The 16,873-nt window shown below is 40.3% G+C and overlaps 1 protein-coding gene across 2 annotated transcripts; it reads left to right on the forward strand.

Moving 5' to 3' along the window:
* The first annotated feature begins 7,276 nt into the window (after positions 1 to 7,276).
* COMMD8 (COMM domain containing 8) lies at positions 7,277 to 13,882 on the forward strand. 2 transcript variants are annotated; one of them, XM_069790773.1, is made up of 5 exons: positions 7,277 to 7,401; positions 8,540 to 8,695; positions 9,719 to 9,871; positions 11,575 to 11,730; positions 13,400 to 13,882. In XM_069790773.1, exons 1-5 carry the CDS (start codon positions 7,357 to 7,359, stop codon positions 13,418 to 13,420), a joined length of 531 nt encoding a protein of 176 aa, XP_069646874.1. In that variant the 5' UTR covers positions 7,277 to 7,356; the 3' UTR covers positions 13,421 to 13,882. The 2 variants fall into 2 exon arrangements, with proteins under 2 accessions (XP_069646874.1, XP_069646866.1); XM_069790765.1 differs by lacking the exon at positions 13,400 to 13,882 and having other exon boundaries at positions 11,575 to 11,778.
* The last annotated feature ends 2,991 nt before the right edge of the window (positions 13,883 to 16,873 follow it).

Below are 16,873 nucleotides of genomic sequence, written 5' to 3' on the forward strand. Positions count from 1 at the left end.
AGTTCAAACTTGGAAGGAAGCCTAGGGTTTACAACTAGTACCGTATGTGACAATATTAGAACAACTGCTCTTTGCTAGGATTTTATGTCATATAATGCATTGTAGTTAACTTATGGAAAAAAACATACCCTGTCTTCAATTGAACGATTTATATTTTCTCCTTATATTCCTCCTATAGGTAGAGGAACTATTTAAGAAAAATTAGGAAAATTAATATAATTGTAAATTTTCTATTTTAAAGTCACTCAGGATTTCTCCTGAAATATTCTCCAAACTGTGAAAGGAAAATTTCTTGTTACATTCCTTACAGTGACTTGTGGAAGAATGAGTAGACCATGTCTTCACAGTGCAAAGAGAAATCAACTGGAGAGCTCTTGTCCAGAATTTGCTCCAGGGTAACCCTAAATAAAAGCAAATGTCATCTCAGCTACTTCACTGAAAATTAACAATATCTGTACCGATGCAACATTAAACTATTGCAAATCTGCTGTGAGCAAAATACTAATTAAAGATATTGTCATCCGCATTATGAGATTCATTATTTCACTATAGCAAACCCTATTTATAAACACATGTATTTTCCTACCTTATACAAGTCTTGCACTTGTGCATGAGCCAGAGGGTTTTCAGACTTTTCCAGCTGGCTGGTAATGCTTCTAGGTAAATTAGAACTTTTTTTGTACCTAGAAAGAGAGATTATACACAGGCAAACTGAGATACAATAGTTTTATTGGCACGACTCTCTTACTCGTCAGTGACTAAGCCATGAGAAAATTGTTTGCCATTGTAAAGAAGTATGCAGTATGCCTCTCTTCTTTCTGTACCTTTGTTAATTTGAGACACTCTTACGCTGAAGAAAAAGGGAAATTGCAGTAATATGATTTAAAGCAGAATTTGTCCCAGGAGTCACGGAGGTTATACAACTGCAGCAACAGTGTGACAGTTTGCAAGGTTCAAAAAGGTGGTAACTATAAAGAAGTTGTCCAGGACTCTTACAACTGCTTCCCAAAACCTACTTTTCAAGTTAATACATGAATATTTAGTTAGCTTTGTGAGAAAATGTCACTTTCAAATTACTTTTTTTTGGCCACCTCCTCCTCTGCGATGTATTTCTTTGTATTCCTCATGAGCGCTACATTTGCTGTGTTTAGTATCGTGTTGCCATGTGTTTCCTAAGAAAAAAAGAATTTCTAGCATTCTGGACACACACCTGGCTTTCTGCCATGGTCATACTATTCCCAAAATACAGAAGAACTGCTGGTTCTTATCAGATATTAGTTAAAGTTAATAAACATGATGGTGTAAAGCCACAAACTTAATAGATTCCTACACCACCTGTAGGAACAGTCACATATTACTACCTTAATTCTGCAGGTGGGGAAACTCAGATGCAAGAAGATGAAGTGAGTAGGAAATAATATAGTGGCAGAGTTGGAATTTTTTCTTTATCCTAGTTCTGTGCTAAGTATGGTAGTCACACAGTCACACAGAAAACTAAAAATGGGAACAGATGTTAAATACCCTTCAAGGAAAGTTATATGTGTAGAGTGTACTAACTGACTCCACTTTCCTGAGCTTGGATACAGGCATGGATAGATGGGATTTGTTGTTTAATAGGAGTCTAGGAACATCTTCAGTGAAGTCTATTCAGTTGTTATTTCCCATGGAAAAGAGAAGGGCAGAAGTAGGAGGTAGATGTGAAAAGCTGCCCCTTATATATTAATTATTTAGACACCCCAAAGAAGTCCAGGCATTCTGGCCAGCATGATGTGCTGCCAAACTGGATACAGACTGACAAGACTGAGAAAGACTTGTAAATCCCAAGGCCATTTGCCTTGGGAGCAAGTTGGCTGGATTTACCCTGGAACAAATTTAATGGTAAAAAAGCCCTCTTAACATGGACGTAGCTGTATCAACAAATTGTGTTTTTACTTGATCTGTTAAACTTACCTTCTCTTTCTATGCCCTTGGTTGAAACAACCTCTGTTAGCAAAAAAGTTTTAGCAGTGTAACTATTTGACCAACAGCTGTGTTCATTACCTTAAAATATTATGTGATAAAAATAAAATCTATAGTAGCTATCATAGTAGCTCTCAACTAAGAGTCATATAATAAATACAGTCCATGAATTCCTTGTATGGATGAGGGGAGATGTACCTAGTAGTGTGTTTATTATTTTAGGAATACTTTCTCCCCACTGCTATTATGATGTGTTGGTGCAACTTGCCATGCAGCATATTCCAGTGTCTACTAATTGTTGTTTACTAATAGGGCTAAGAGTCATCATAATCTACCCACATGGCATTTCTTTTATCTTTTGTGATGCCCGAAGAATTTTGGAAAGCACCAACATGCTATTACCATTCATTATTAATATTAAAATCTTAGGGTTAGTCTTAGAGAAGGGGAGGAATATTTGGCTTATAGTTTTACTGCATCTGCCCTAAAAGTGATTATTAATTTTCTGTTGTTGTTGTCTTTTTGCATTCCAGCCATTTGCGAGAGACCAGACGGAGTTAATGCCTCAAGCACCCATCGTGATGGACAGAGACCAGGGCCTGGCTTTTGCCTTTGAGGGAAGGAACAGAATGTGCTTGCAAGGCACTTCAACAAGGTAAGTTCTGCTTAGCAACACCACATGTGACACAGGATGCTGGAGGCATGTCGGAGGATGTGCAGTCCCTTGTCCTGATGAACTGGGTAGAACAACTCACCCTATGTGGCCAGAGGTCACCCAGAGTTTATTTGGGGAAGGGGCTCACAACCACCCCCCATGATGGCACCTGCGCAGAAAATTGAGAGCTATATAAGTCCTTAGGGGCGGTGTGAAGAAAATGGAGAGGTGCGTGACTGATGTGAGAAAAGGCGGGAACTGGGCTATAAGAGACGCAGACACGGGGAGCCCTGCACACACCCATCACGGGAGGATTACCAGGACCATCAGCGTCATCCACTGTTAACTTCGTCCTGGGATCCAAGGGTGGTGATCTCTCTCTCTCTCTCCTATTCTTGTTTTCCTCTCTCTTTTCTTCTCTTTCTCCTCCTTACCTTTGTAGATGTTTCAATAGGAACCACACCGCCTACTATTATGCCTTCCAAGTTTAGGTTGCTTCTGCCATAAGTAAAACATTTAACTGATTGTTTGGTGTTACCTCACCTTAATTAGCCCGAGGGAATTCTGAACTCACCACAACCCCTCCCTTGTCTGTCCAGCATGGGTCGTGACACCATTACAATCATTAGACCTGCACGTAGTGAGTAAAATTCCGGTCCTGACACATACCTGCTATTCATTTCACCTAGAACTCTTAGGCACGGAAAGAGGGATGCAGAAGAACAGAAATGGTAATGATAGATTTTTCCTTATAAAATGGTAGCAATAGATCAGATTAAAATAAACTCTTTTGCATGTTCCCTGAACACAGGATAAGAAATAATGGTCCTGAATTGCAGGAAAGGAGAGTTACGAGAATATTCATAGAGCCTCGTGTTGGGTGGGAGATGAAGGCTCCACCCTCTCCTGTCAAAGAAGCTTGTGCAAAGAAGTGTGTCTTAGGGACAGGAGAGGAAAGGCAAGAAATCCATGTCCCAGAATAAGTCTGTGGCCAGAAGCTTGTAACCACTAGGATTTGTGAGCATACAGCCCCGGTTACTGACTCCAGTTTGTGTTGAACTGTGAGTTGTTACTTTACTGGGTATATGGCTCAAGCCAACTACAGGCTCCTTGGCCTATAGAGTAGGTCACTCTTCTGGTCTAAACTGTTCACCTGCCTCTGTCCTACCAAATAGTGGGTGTGATACCAGCTCCTGGTCCTTCAACTAGCTCAGGCAGGCAGGTGTTGGGATGTATACAGCACACATATTTAAAAACCCTATGATAATAACTTGTTTGATTTAGAGCATGTACAAGATTTTTCCCATCTGGTACTTCAAAGTATGCTCAGCAAGTTTGGCAACAGCAGTTCCTGTCTGAAAATCTTGAAATGTAGCAGACTGTTTTGAATGATCTCTTTAGTATGTTCTTGTCTGTGAAAGGAAGTACAGAGTTTGGTATATAAATTGTGTGTCTCTGAGGTGATGTTGAACCACGAGAATGTCCCTCACAGCTATTGCTGGATCTTCAGTGCAATCTGTTGGAAGGGCAGAAACCAGCAAGAGGATTTGAAATTTCAGAGTGAGAAGTGAAATCAAGAACATGTAAGGAAGTCCCTCCAATTACATCTCTTTACTGGAAAAAGCTAAAGAAGATACAGACAAGTGTAGAGCTATGGGCATAGACTGTATCCACTATGCATGAAGTACTGTATTCTTCATGCCTCATAGACTGAATACACAGGTAGTATATTTACAGAAAGGGGAAGCAGGAGGAAGAGAACTAAAACTTGTCATGTTTTTCTGTGCTTGAATTTTACAAGTAAAATAATTTAAGAAACTGATTTCTTATTCAGGACAAATTATTATTATAGATTATGAAGAGCAAATAGCTGATAAAGAATGTTCTGCACATCAGTTTCATGTTGTTTATCCAGCCTCACTTATTAGGAAGTTCACTGGCTGGTCAGAGTGTAAAAATTAAATAGAGATACATTATTTTCAATGTCCTTCAGCTGTAGCACATCACTATAAGCATGTTTGTATGTAAGCTTCTACAAAAGCTTTCAAAATTCCTGGTTTAATACTTAAAGTGGTTCACTGATTGGTATTCTTGTGTCAAGCTGTAGTTTCAGTACCGATTTCATCTGATCTAAATGTGGGCTGTGAGAGGAATAGTTTTGCCTTCCCTCTTTGTCCCAATGACAAAGTTCTCTTCTGTCTGAAATGGTGCTCTGTTCCAATGTGGCTGAAATCTATCCCGTGAAAAAAAACAAATCAGTGCAAAAATAACAATTAGTTTTCAGCCATATCAGTTGCAGTTTCATCCTGCAGCCACAGCCACCCTAATGCTGGCAAAAGGGAGGGGGAAAGGAAGCAGAGCTGAAAACAGGGACTGGGGGACCAGTGGGACCTCCCTTTTCCATGGCAACTGACATTTAGCTCAGCTTAATCTGAACTGCAACCTCATGTTTCCTCTGCATTTAAAAATCCCATTTACTGGCCCCCTGTGTTGGCAAAATGCAGACTTATTTTTTTATTTCTATTGCCATACCAATTTAATAGTTCTTTGTGAGTCAGACTTATACTGGTGCTCAGATGCTCTCCCCAGCTGGATATACTTAGACCAGTGTAAAACACCTTTATGCTACTATAATATTAAGAACCTCTGACTATTCAATTATTTCCCAATGTTTTAATTATTGCTATTCCTCCAAAACCAAGAGTGACAAAAGGATTAATTTTAAAATATGTTTAATTACTGCAGTTTAGGTTGTGGGTTATCTGTAAAAGCAAAGAAAACCCTCTATAACTCAGCAGCAATGTGGATAATAAAGTTCACTCTGTATTTCTCTCTCATAAAGCTGCTTCTTTTTTCCTGTCCTGGAGTCTCTTGCCTACCTACTTACTGTTCTACAAGTTTCCCTCTCTGTGTCTGATTTTGTGGTTATTTGGCAGCTTACATTCAGAGGGGTAGGGTGGATTGTTGTTGCTGTGGTACAGAAGCATGAAAATCTGGTCTTTTTAAGGCCTAAGACCTGATGGCAGATCCAAATAATTGAAGTCCAAACAAACACCAAACTACCAAAGGCCAGGTTTGTGTGCCCTACTGCTTTGTAGCTGTGCATGGGCTCAGAAAGATGGATTTAGCTAACCCAGCTCTGGTTTCCATGGGCAGTCTGACTTTGCACCTCATATGTCAGTAGGGTGAATCCAAATATTATTTTAAACTACACATCCATGAAAAGTGAAACTCTTTGTTCCTCAGACCTGCAAAAATAAGCTACTTTGAAGCGTTCACCAAGATTGTGTCAGACAGAATGGTGGTTCCCTATCCTCTTTTATGTGTTCCTGTCTTTCATATGTTACATCTTTTCTTTCTTGCGTTTGTCAGTTGTTTGATCCTTTCCAAATGAGCGGGGCACTCATTACCTTTCTCCTTCTTCCCCCTAACATTTCTCTCCAAGTTTGGACCTTTCTCTTTTTCTCCTGTGCGGTCCCTGGGTCTGGTTTTTTTTGGAGCAGAGGCTCCCCCTGCTGCTCTGTTTTGCAGTGTGCAATATTGTACAGTCAAAAGACATTTAATAGGTTTCCATTATGTAGCAAAGAAAATTCTAGGGGGGAGAAAGGAAATTATTGTTGAAAATTGCATAAAATAATTTTTTTATTTGCAATTTCAGCTATTCCTGAATTTAACAGCAGCTTCAAGTAATTTCTCCATAATAAAATTGAATACATTTCCAGAAGCCTTTGTTAAGCAAACTCTGAGAGAAATTGGGTGGATCTGAAAGTTTACAGTCAGCAAGACACGGTATCAGTTCTTCCCCATCTGTTTCTTCTCCAAAATTTCCACACACCACGCTGTTCCTACAAGGCCATATACCTGTCTTTGTAGAAGACGTGCTGCAAACTGACCTAACCAGCCTGGGGTTTTCCACAGACCTTGCATCCACCAGTACAGACTTGTAGTTGCTTTCATATTCTTATATTTACATAGGCATAATTGTTTGCCTGTGAATTAGCCTAGTGATTTCAGTGAAATAAGGTCTGCCTACCGGTGTATCGATTTCTGAGCATGTCAGTGTTTTCCTGGGACTTGAATTCATACAGGTTTTCTCGTACAAGTGGTCGGGGCATTTTTGCTTCTTCACATTCACATTCAAATCAACTTAAGGCACGGAAGGGTTATTGCTAATGCTGAAGTCTGTTCTGTAAACCTCCTCCACGGTCTGGTTAGCACTCGACTCCCACTTTGGCAAAGGAGAAACAAGAAATCAGCTGTTCATGGTAAACACTGTACCAGCAGCATGGACTTCTGTAGTTAGTATTTCTCCTAACTTCCTCGATTTCACTTAATATCAGAGAAGATGTGGGCCTGTTGTAAGCCTTGAACTCCCCGCCCTGCCACGAGCTGGAATGTTAGCCTGCTAAGAGTGAAAACGCAAAGCTGCGAAACAGGCGGAATGTAAAAATAGCTTAAGTGTTATTGCCTACAAAAGCTCGTAAAATTCTGGGGGTTCCGACTTCGTTCGCCGTTTGACTGAAGGCTGCACGGAGCGGCGGTTTGCCCGCCAAACCGGCCGGGCGGTCCCCTCGGCGCCGGGGCTGGGACTCGAACCCGTGACCTCGGACCGGGGGAGGGCGGGGTCTTTGCCCGTGCGCGCGCGCGCGCGCGCCGCCGCCGGCGGGGCGGGGGAAGCGCGTGCTCGCGAGCCGCCGGGGCGGTCACGTGCCCAGCGGAGGCGGGGCGGGAAGGGCCGGGAAATGCTGCGGCTGCTGGAGAAGCTCCCGCCGGGACGGGCCCTGGAGGTGGGCTCCCCGCGCCCCCGCGGCCTCTGAGGCAGGCGGAGCCGCGGCCGCCGTGCCGGTCAGCAGCCCGCCTGCCTCCCCACCCCACAGGGCGGCTGCTTTCCGTTAAGTCGGGGCCTCCGGGCCGCTGCCGCCGTGAAGCGAACTTGGGAGGGTGGGGGCGCGGCGAGAGCAGGCGCGTCCCGGTGCCGGTCCCGCTCGGGCGGTGTCGGGTAACGGCCCTCGGGGCGGGGAAGGGCGGTGTTCGCCGCGGGGAGGCCGAGGTGCCGCTCTCCGGCGCCTGTGAGGGAGGCCGGGCCCGTCGTCCGCCGGCCGCGCGGGGCTGCAGAGCGGTGCCGCTCCCCTCGCCGGGCCTCGGGCGGCTGCGCGCCGCACCGCGCCGCGCCGCACCGCCCTCCTCGCCGGCCTCTCTGGAACGAAACCAAAAGTAGGGGCTCGGAACACGTTGGGGGTGCGCCCAGCGGGTCTCTCCGCGCTGGCTTTGCTATTGAATGATGGGAGGTGGCCTTGAGCTCTCGCCAGCGCAAGTCTAACGCCGTCTGAGGGCGATGGCCTGCCGGCGGGAGCTCTCGGCTGCTCCCGGAGAGGCTCTAGCGATTTCCAGTCGGTGAAGTAGTGGACCGGCTGGATTTGCCTCACTGCGGTGCTCAAAAGAAGCCAGGGATATGGAAGAGCCTCAGTGCTAGAGGGCAGTGGTTTGGTTTGGGAGACTAGAGAGATCCGCAAGCGCAGGCTTGGAGATCAGCGCTTTTGAGTTGTGCTTTGCATCCTGACAGTCCCAGGGCAGAGACGCCTGAGGTGCCCTTTGGGGTGGCAGTGCTGCCGCTCAGCAGTGCGTTGTAGCTGTGCACAAAACTATTAAGTCCGAGTATGAGTCAAAGGTGAATCTGAATCACATTTTGTTTTCGGTGGCCAAACCTAGTGAACTGAATTTGGGGAAGAGGGGAGGACAGTTCATATTCAGGGACTACCTCTTTATGACTTTTTAGAATGGTGCGTGGGCTGCACTCCGAGGAAGCATTGAGACAGTACCCAGTGAAGGGAGGGGCGATAACTGAATTGCCTGATCAGTCTCATATCTGGTGTAGGTTAACTGTGATAGAATTACATCCTTAAGTTATGTATCACATTGTTTCAGTTCCTTCATAAAATAGTAGATGGCATATGTGGCCGTGCGTATCCTCGATACCAGGATTATGGCGGTATTTGGAGCTTGTCGGAGTGGATGGAGATTTTAGAAGCAACAATGACGTATTTCAAAACTGCAGTTGGCAAAAACATATCTGATGAAGAGGTAAGGGCACAACACTGATTGGACTTGACTTTGAGAGATCCTACTGGGCTGATTAGTCTTGTAGTTTATTTTGTCCTGAAGTACTTTTATAGTGTAGCATTTGAATAGTAGCAGACTAAGCCTAAATAGTTAGAAGGCGAGCAGCATTTAGAGAACACTGCGAAGACTTCTAAAAGAAAAAGTGAAATTGACACTTTTTTTTTTTAAATAGCACCGGGCAATACTTCTTAAAATACTGGTTTAGTCACTTAAATTGGTATCTTAAGTACCACCAAATTAAATCTGTTTTCCCTAAAATACTGTCATTACTGTTCATTAGCAAAAAAACAAGGTCACACTCTTGTTTGGCTTGCTTTGTTCATTACTACTGCACTGAAGTGTGTTAAAATATTGACTGTATGTAAGTAAAAAAAAAAAAAAAAATTTAGACTGTGAATGGAGGACCATGTGGGACAGAGACATTCAGGGCATTCAGGTTCAGGGCATTCCAATATGTATAAACTTTGCAAAAACTTGTTCCATTATCAGAAATCTTAGTTCTCATCTTTTGCATATGGCTCATATTTTGACTACCTGCTAGTAGCTAGATCAAAGAAAGATACTTGTGTAGCCATAGGAAAGTGCCTACATCAGTATGTCTGTTTCAGCTGATGTGTTTTGTCTCTGCTCTGACGTTCAGAAACTTTCAGAGCTAAACCCGAGTTGTTTGTGTCTGTGATTTTTGTCTTGATTTTAGGGTGGCATCTAAGATGGCAAATAAAGCCTCCGTTCTCTGGTCTCTTTTAATTTAAATGACAAGAAAATTATTCTTTTCTTCATATGTTGTTGTGGTAAATACTGACTCTTAACTATCAAATGTAGAGAGCTGCCAGTGAGGGCAGTATAAGAAAGATGAGACTGTGGAGTCCAGTGTAACAGCTATCTGGGTAGAAGTTTGCATATCTACAGAGCACAGCTATTACAGGTGGTACGTGTTATTTCTGTGGTTCATAGTTTAAGCAATCACAATTTTTATTTTTGTAGGCTGCTCAGCAGATAAATGAGTTAAATTCAAACTATCAAGAAGCAATCACAAAATGTCTAAAAGGCAGAAAGGAAGAAATCAGGAATGCGCTGGTGGAAAGAGTAAATGCAATCTCTTCTGCCCAGCTGCAAGATTTTGACTGGCAGTTAAAGGTGAGAGTGTTGTCTTACTGTTGTTTGAAAGAAGTGTTCCACAACACAGAAGTAATTATTGATATAATCCCCTTAGGCCTGCTCATTCTGGAGCATTGTCCAATTTTTATAGGTATCAGAAAAGCACGTTCATGATAAGACTGATCAAAGACTTGCCAGAAGTTTGTATAAACTGTAAAAGTAAAATTCTTCTTTTTTTCCTCCTTTTGAAGCTGCAGTACCTAGCTCTTTCCTGAAAGGAGAATGAGCGTTATTCAGGAACACCTGAAAGTTTTGTATGCCATTATGATTTTGGGGGCCTGAATAGATGGTATTTTTACTCAAAGGAAGAAGGAGGATGTGTTTCCTTGGATTTTTAAAAAAATTTTTAGATTCCCGCAGTAAACAATTAGTTAATAATTAGTTTGAAATCGTTTATCTTTAGACTTATTTTGATAATAAGCCAGTGTTAACTGTTGCCTCAAGTCAGATGGTGCTTTGGGGTTACAAAGATGGCTGCTTTAAATTAAGCTCCATCAAAGACTTAACATTATTTACACTGTTTATATTTTTAGTTAGTCCATGGGAGCTGTTAAACAGATTTGTAGAGCTGATAAATAGTTTTCCACTTCACCAAGATTGTTAAATGCTTTGTGCAGCAGACAGCTTTGGAAATCAAAGAGCAATGCCCACAATAGACAAGATTTTACAAGAGCAAATATGGCATCATAGTGTGCTTCAGATGAACTGTTACTAGGGGTTGATCTCTTGCTAACTGCATTTGCTGCTGACAAAAATGTAAACTAGAGTTACATGAATTCTTGGTTTTTGTTTGTGGTCTAACTTTTTCTTCTGGAGGATTTTTTGAGTTTCTGTTTTGTGATACAAATTTCTGGTATGTATCTGAACTATTGTATTCATTTTGCTTTAAACCACTTCCACACCCCACACCCCCCCCCTTGAGCTGGTTGTGATTTTTTTCACTTACTATAGTTGAAACTTACCAAGGACATTGTCTGTCCTCTGCTGTACCATGTTCTGCTCTCTAAATAAATAAGATAGGTGTGTACAATACTGACCTACAGTATTATCAACTGATCTTTGATTTTAATGTATTTTAAAAGCCTTATTTATACTAGAGTGAGTATAATAGCAAACAAAAAAGAAAGCGCAGTTGGTGTGTAATCCTCTTCATCAGTTTATCAGATAGGATATCTGACAAACAGTGTTTGATCAGCTGTAGATAAGAGTTGAAAACTGCACAAAGGTGTCCTCTTTCTCCCAACTGTCCCTTCTGTAAGACCATTCTTACTTGTTGATTGTCAGAACTATTTGAATACAGTGACTTCAGAATTCATATACTTCACTTTTAAAGAGCCATGATCAAAGGTATCCTTTCTTTTCACCTAGAATACAAAAATGTAGCAGCCCAGTAATTTTAACAAATTGATTAAGCAAATGTTTTGCTATGAAGGGGGGGGGTGTGTTAGTATTTCAGTATATTGTTGGTATTAACAAATAAGCAAAAATCCCAACAACAGGAAAAAAAAAATAAAGCAACCCCAAAAACTGCAGAGATGACTTGCGAGAAGTTAATTTTGTCATGTTGATGTTTTTTCTGGTAGTACATATTTAATATAAAGCGCAGATGTGATGCTATGAAGACTAAAAACTTAGTGGCTCCACCTTACACTTTGTTGTTGTTGTTTTATCAATCTGCATAGCTTGCTCTCTCCAGTGACAAGATCTCCATGCTGCAAATGCCACTTGTCAATCTTGATTTGGACGTGAGAGAAAATGGTGAAATTAAACCGATTTCTATAGAGATGAATAAGGAAGAGTTGCAGAACCTATTAAATGCACTGGAAGCTGCTAATAAGGTAGCTTTTACTGATACCATCCTTTGTTCCTGACTTTTCATGTACTGAGTTTATTTTAACTGAAATTCTTTGTTCTGGATATCTTGCTGAAAACCCAAAGTAAATCATTCATTGGCAAAATGAATATAGAGTTACAGAAAGCCTTACGTAAGGCAGACTATCTTGGATAGACTTTAGGGGTTTTTTTAGCACAGTTTGGTCAAGAATTTTTAAAAAATGTAATTAGAATCCTGATAAGCTTAATAGCCTGTTCAGACCACCATTAAAAAGTCTTGTGAGAATAGGTGGAGAAGCAAATGAAATGACAGCATCAGATGAGAGCTGATTTTGAAAGATGGGAGAGAACTCCAGTGTTCTCCTAGCTTCACAAAATGTCAATGGCTGGGAATGCATATGGGAGAGTTGTTTGGTTCAAATTGAGTGCTTTAATTTCCATGGTATAGTAAATCAGGAAGAAAGTTACAAAGATTCTAATATAGTAACCCAAGAAGAAAATTTCAAGTGAAACTTTATTTGGAGTGTCTCAGATTTCTTAATAGAAAAGACTAGAGGAAGTGAGGATTTGCAGAAAAATTGTTAGGGGAAGAAGTGTCATCTGACTTGCACCCAGGTGATAACTGCAAACCCTGAAGTCCCTCCTTATTCAGTTACTTTTCAGGATTACTTCTGGCTCTGTTATAAAGGAAAGTGGGATTTTTGTTGTGTTTTTTTTTTTTTTTAAATCTGAAAATGTCTTCAAATATTTATTAAGTCTGTTATCTGGGAGATGGGGTTCTCTGACCTTGCAGGATGGATGTGAAAGAGTTGTATCAACAGCTTCTAGTTGCTTCATAACATTTAGCAAGTAAGGCATTTCTGTACATGTTTTATGTAATGTTATGATGCTATAGCTGGAATCTGTAGACCAACATTTAGAAAACGCCTTCATTAATGTGTAACAATTGAAAATAATGGATTTATAGCTCATAGAGTTAAATACTGTTATAACAGTGCTGTTAGTATTTTGAATTTAAAAAGACACTAGATTTATGTCTACCAGTTGCTTTAATGAGGCTGCCAGACCTCTGAGTAACTATGCAGTTCCCAGTGAGAAAAATGCATTAGTCCAGGTACAGGTGATGTTCTCATGAAATGAGAGCCCTTAACAGCTTGCTTTCCCCTGGATTTTTCCCTCCAAAACTAAATATAAAAATAGTAGCTTGTGATTAACTCTACACTATGCAAGCAAGGATTCTTCCGGGACAGACTCCAGCAGTCTTCACAATCCTCTTGTTCTGCTTCAAGATCTGTATGGAAGCTGTGGAATGCTGTCATCTCCTTACTTAGTTTTATGTGTGTACAAGGAGGAATTCACTCCAGAAATGGTCCCTCGATTCCACTTTGTGTGGAAGTAATCTCACTGGACCTGGAAATTACCATTCTACTTTTTGATTACAGGGAGCTGAGGAATGGTTTGTGTGCAGTAAGTGCTAAAGAACATTATTGGAAGTGATAGTCGTGTGAGGTTGTAAAAGAGAACTGAGGGAGATATGGTGTATTTTCCAGAGGAAAGACATGTTTATATGCTTGCATATTATACTGTAACAGAAAGCAAAAAGCTGTATTTCCTAGACTGTATAAGTTTTGGTCTCATCCAACTTTAATGTCATTCCTTTTCTCCTTTATGAAGGTTGTCTTGCAACTGAAATGATGGAATTCAGATCACCGACAGTATCTGCGGGCAATGGCTCCCCAATTGACTTGTGGGGACAGGGGGAGAAATGTTCTCTGCAAAGCCAAAAGTTGTTGATGCTGTAAAATACTGAAGTGAGGAGGCCGTTACAACCTGTGACCAAATAAACTACTAATCCTTTGATGAAAATAATAAAATCTTGTATCTGACCGAAAATATAACAATCCAATGTACAGTTGCTTCTACTACTAAACATATATAGAACTATGGAAAAGTATCTCTTATGTGTGCCATGTTTGTTTTGATTAAACTTTGGCAGTGACTGCACAGGTGCCTGCTAAAACTAAGGTGTCTTAATTGCATAATATGTTATCCTTATCTAAGGTGCCATGATAATGAAGAACATGACAGAGTACTTGTAGCATTAATGTATTTATATTTGTAAATAGTAAATAAACACTTGACTTTGTGTGTGAATAATTGCAGTAAGTTGTTTCTTGATTTATTAATCAGTAAACTCAGAATCTTTTTAGATGTCAGGAAAAATCAGCTTTACAGGCAAAAGCAGTATAGAATCACAAAATGTTTGAGGTTGGAAGGGGCTGCTGGAGGTCATGTTGTCCAGCCCCCCTGCTCAGGGAGGGCCACCTAGAGCAAGGCTGCACAGGACCCTGTCAAGATGGGTTTTGAGTGTCTCCCAAGGATGTTGGCAACCTGTTCCAGTACTCGGAAGTTGAGGAAGAGGCACTGGGGCTTTACTCAGAGTAAAGTTTAGGGTTTTAGCTTGGGTTTTGTATCTTAGTTGATGGCTTTTCACTTAAATATATCAATGTTTTTGAAAGGACGTGCAGTGCTGGAGAGGAGCTGACCTACGTAGACTGTGAAAAGGCTACTCCCAGCCCACATAATGGAGCACAGAACTGGTGAAATGTAGTCTAAATCTTTCTGAAAGCAGATTGCGTTTTGATCATAGTATGTAACAAGTTAGAAGCTGTAACACTAGACAAGCATACACCAGGAACCTTTATGGTTTTTACTATTTGTTAAACCATTTTTCCATACGTAAAGAACAAATTGTCTGTAATGCTTCTCTAAATACTCATGTGTACTCCGTGTGTGTATATGCATGTTTTGTATATATAAAAACATATAAAAAAGGCAAAGTGTTGATGACTTACCATCTTCATAGTTTCAAAATCAGGGGTCTTGGGTTTCTTCTGCTATATTTTGTTGTGCCATAGGTTTTCATATAACCAAAGTGTAAAAATAATACATCTGTACAAAAAGTTGGACTTCAGAGGACTGGTCAGGAAGAGGAGGAGGATAAGAAGCTCTCTTGTAGAAAGGCCTCTATGAAAAGGATTTTAGTAGGCTTCATGAAGAGTAACCTAAATATAAGTTTCTAATACTAAAACTAGCATAGAAGTCTTGTGGGTCAGAAAATATTAAAAAAAAAAAAGTATGCGTGTCTATAAAATGTAGTCTGTTGCCCTTTTGTTTGGTACTGGTCCATTTAGTCAGATGTGCATGTAGTTCATTGTCAGCAATTCAAGACAGAGAAAAAGTGGAGGAGGGGGTTAAGAGCTGTAAGAATGAAAGACTGGAAAATATATCTTACAATGAAAGGACTGCAATCTTTAACAGGTATGGCTTGATCATAGTCTTGAATATTTATAAGCAACAGAAATGCGATAATGCATCAGATAACAGATAAAGACCTTGCATCAGTGGTACCAAATTCAAGCTAAAAAATTCAGGCTGGAATTGAAACTTGTTTAGCTTTATAAAAAAATCTGGAAAGAGTTACTGCAGTTTGTCCAGTAGTCTGTTCAGGAGAATGCTATTTTTTAACAGAGTTTAATGAATAAATTGGTCAGGCCTATTCATAGGTATATTTGTCTTGACTCCACTTTTCCCTTTTCCTCTAGAACTAGTTGCTTTATAGAAGAATAAATACACTGCTTTGATATGGCCCTGTGTGCTTAAATGGTTTATGGATTGTATGATGCATACCGAAGGTGTAATTCTGCTTTAGCTTTCATTATACTGTGATAGCGTATGTTGCTAAAAGGCTTTTGTAGAGAAAAGAGGCTTAATTTTTAGTGACTGATTTTTAACTGATTTTTATTGTTGGCACGCTGTTTTTATCCTGACAACTATTCCTTCTATTTACAGTAGCAGAAATAATAAACAGCTAGTAATATATTTCATATGAGTGTATGCTATCACTATTGAGTTTGGGATGTCATTTGGATAGAAGATCCTTGTGTGATGGTCCATTTTTACGATTTATAGATGTACTGTAAACACATTTTAGAAAGCAGATACCTAGAAGGTCTGTACTTCAAAGAATATGAAAGTGGATATTTTAAACTTATTTAGCAGTATGTTGCTGAAGAGACTTTTGATATTGCTACCTCTTAGGTTTCAAAGATCAGTTGTTCAAAAATACAGTGCATTCTTCAAAATAAAGCTATCTGTTTTCTCAACAATAAAAGGCCACAGATGATAACTTTGATTTTTACATTCAACCTATGAAACTCCTGTTCGTAAATCTGCCACACATCTAGCTGACAGAGCAATTTTTTTTAAATGTAGATGCTATTTAAAAATACTTCTTTTTCTTAGTAATAGAGACTTAAAGTTTACATAGTTTCATTTTAAATGTTATAGTAAGTTATGTAAAAATGGATTTATAATTACTCTTAAGGGTATGTGGTGATGTTTCGCCTTTAGTATCATCCTATATTTGTCCTGTCCTTTACTGCAGCACTGAACAGGAAAGGCTGAAGAATCATTTTTCAATTATTTTTTGCTTTAAAAAAAAAAAAGGACAGTTTCTGTTATGATGTGACAGTAATAAATGTGCAATGAACTGCTTTTTTGTGGGTGTTAGACTTTATTGAAAGTCTGATTATTGTTTATATAACCATCAAAATGGCGTTTTTGACAGGGGACATAGCAACAGTCACGTGAATGGCTAGAGATCGAGAGAAGCACCTGTTGACGAGCAGTTGAGAACTAGCAGCTAAAACTTAGTTGTCATGGAATTGCATTTGAAAGGTGCATCCTGACCTTACATCCCTACAGAGACATGAACTGTCCTTGTAAGGTATATAATGGCCTCCAGTAGATGGAAAGGAAAAGGACTAAAAGGAATGGAGAAGAGAACTTGCTGCTTTGTATCATCTGTCAGAAAATGGTTTCATTCCGTCTCTGCTCTGAGAAGTAGGTACTTTTGGAGCAAGCAAGGTCTCCAGTTGTGACAGGTAAGGCATTTGTAGAGACTGTACCAGGCCAAATGGATGCAAAAAGCTAGAGATTCCACAAAACCCATTATATTGGTGTCAGCTTCAGCATACACTTTGATGAATACAGGTAGACATGAAAAGGTAGTGAATAGGAAAAAGTACACGTGACGGAAACATCTAAAACAAGCTCATGTGGCCAGGAGCTTACCTGTCAAGTATG

Source organism: Haliaeetus albicilla, chromosome 1 (assembly GCF_947461875.1).
Source record: "Haliaeetus albicilla chromosome 1, bHalAlb1.1, whole genome shotgun sequence".
In the NCBI taxonomy this organism is placed as follows: Eukaryota; Metazoa; Chordata; class Aves; order Accipitriformes; family Accipitridae; genus Haliaeetus; species Haliaeetus albicilla.

Bases quoted from the DNA above. Each gene is read 5' to 3' on its own strand.
- COMMD8 (XM_069790765.1), top strand. From the start codon at position 7,357: ATGCTGCGGCTGCTGGAGAAGCTCCCGCCGGGACGGGCCCTGGAG. The intron at 7,402-8,539 runs GTGGGCTCCCCG...ACATTGTTTCAG, and splicing joins CGCCGGGACGGGCCCTGGAG to TTCCTTCATAAAATAGTAGA. The intron at 8,696-9,718 runs GTAAGGGCACAA...TTATTTTTGTAG, and splicing joins AAAACATATCTGATGAAGAG to GCTGCTCAGCAGATAAATGA.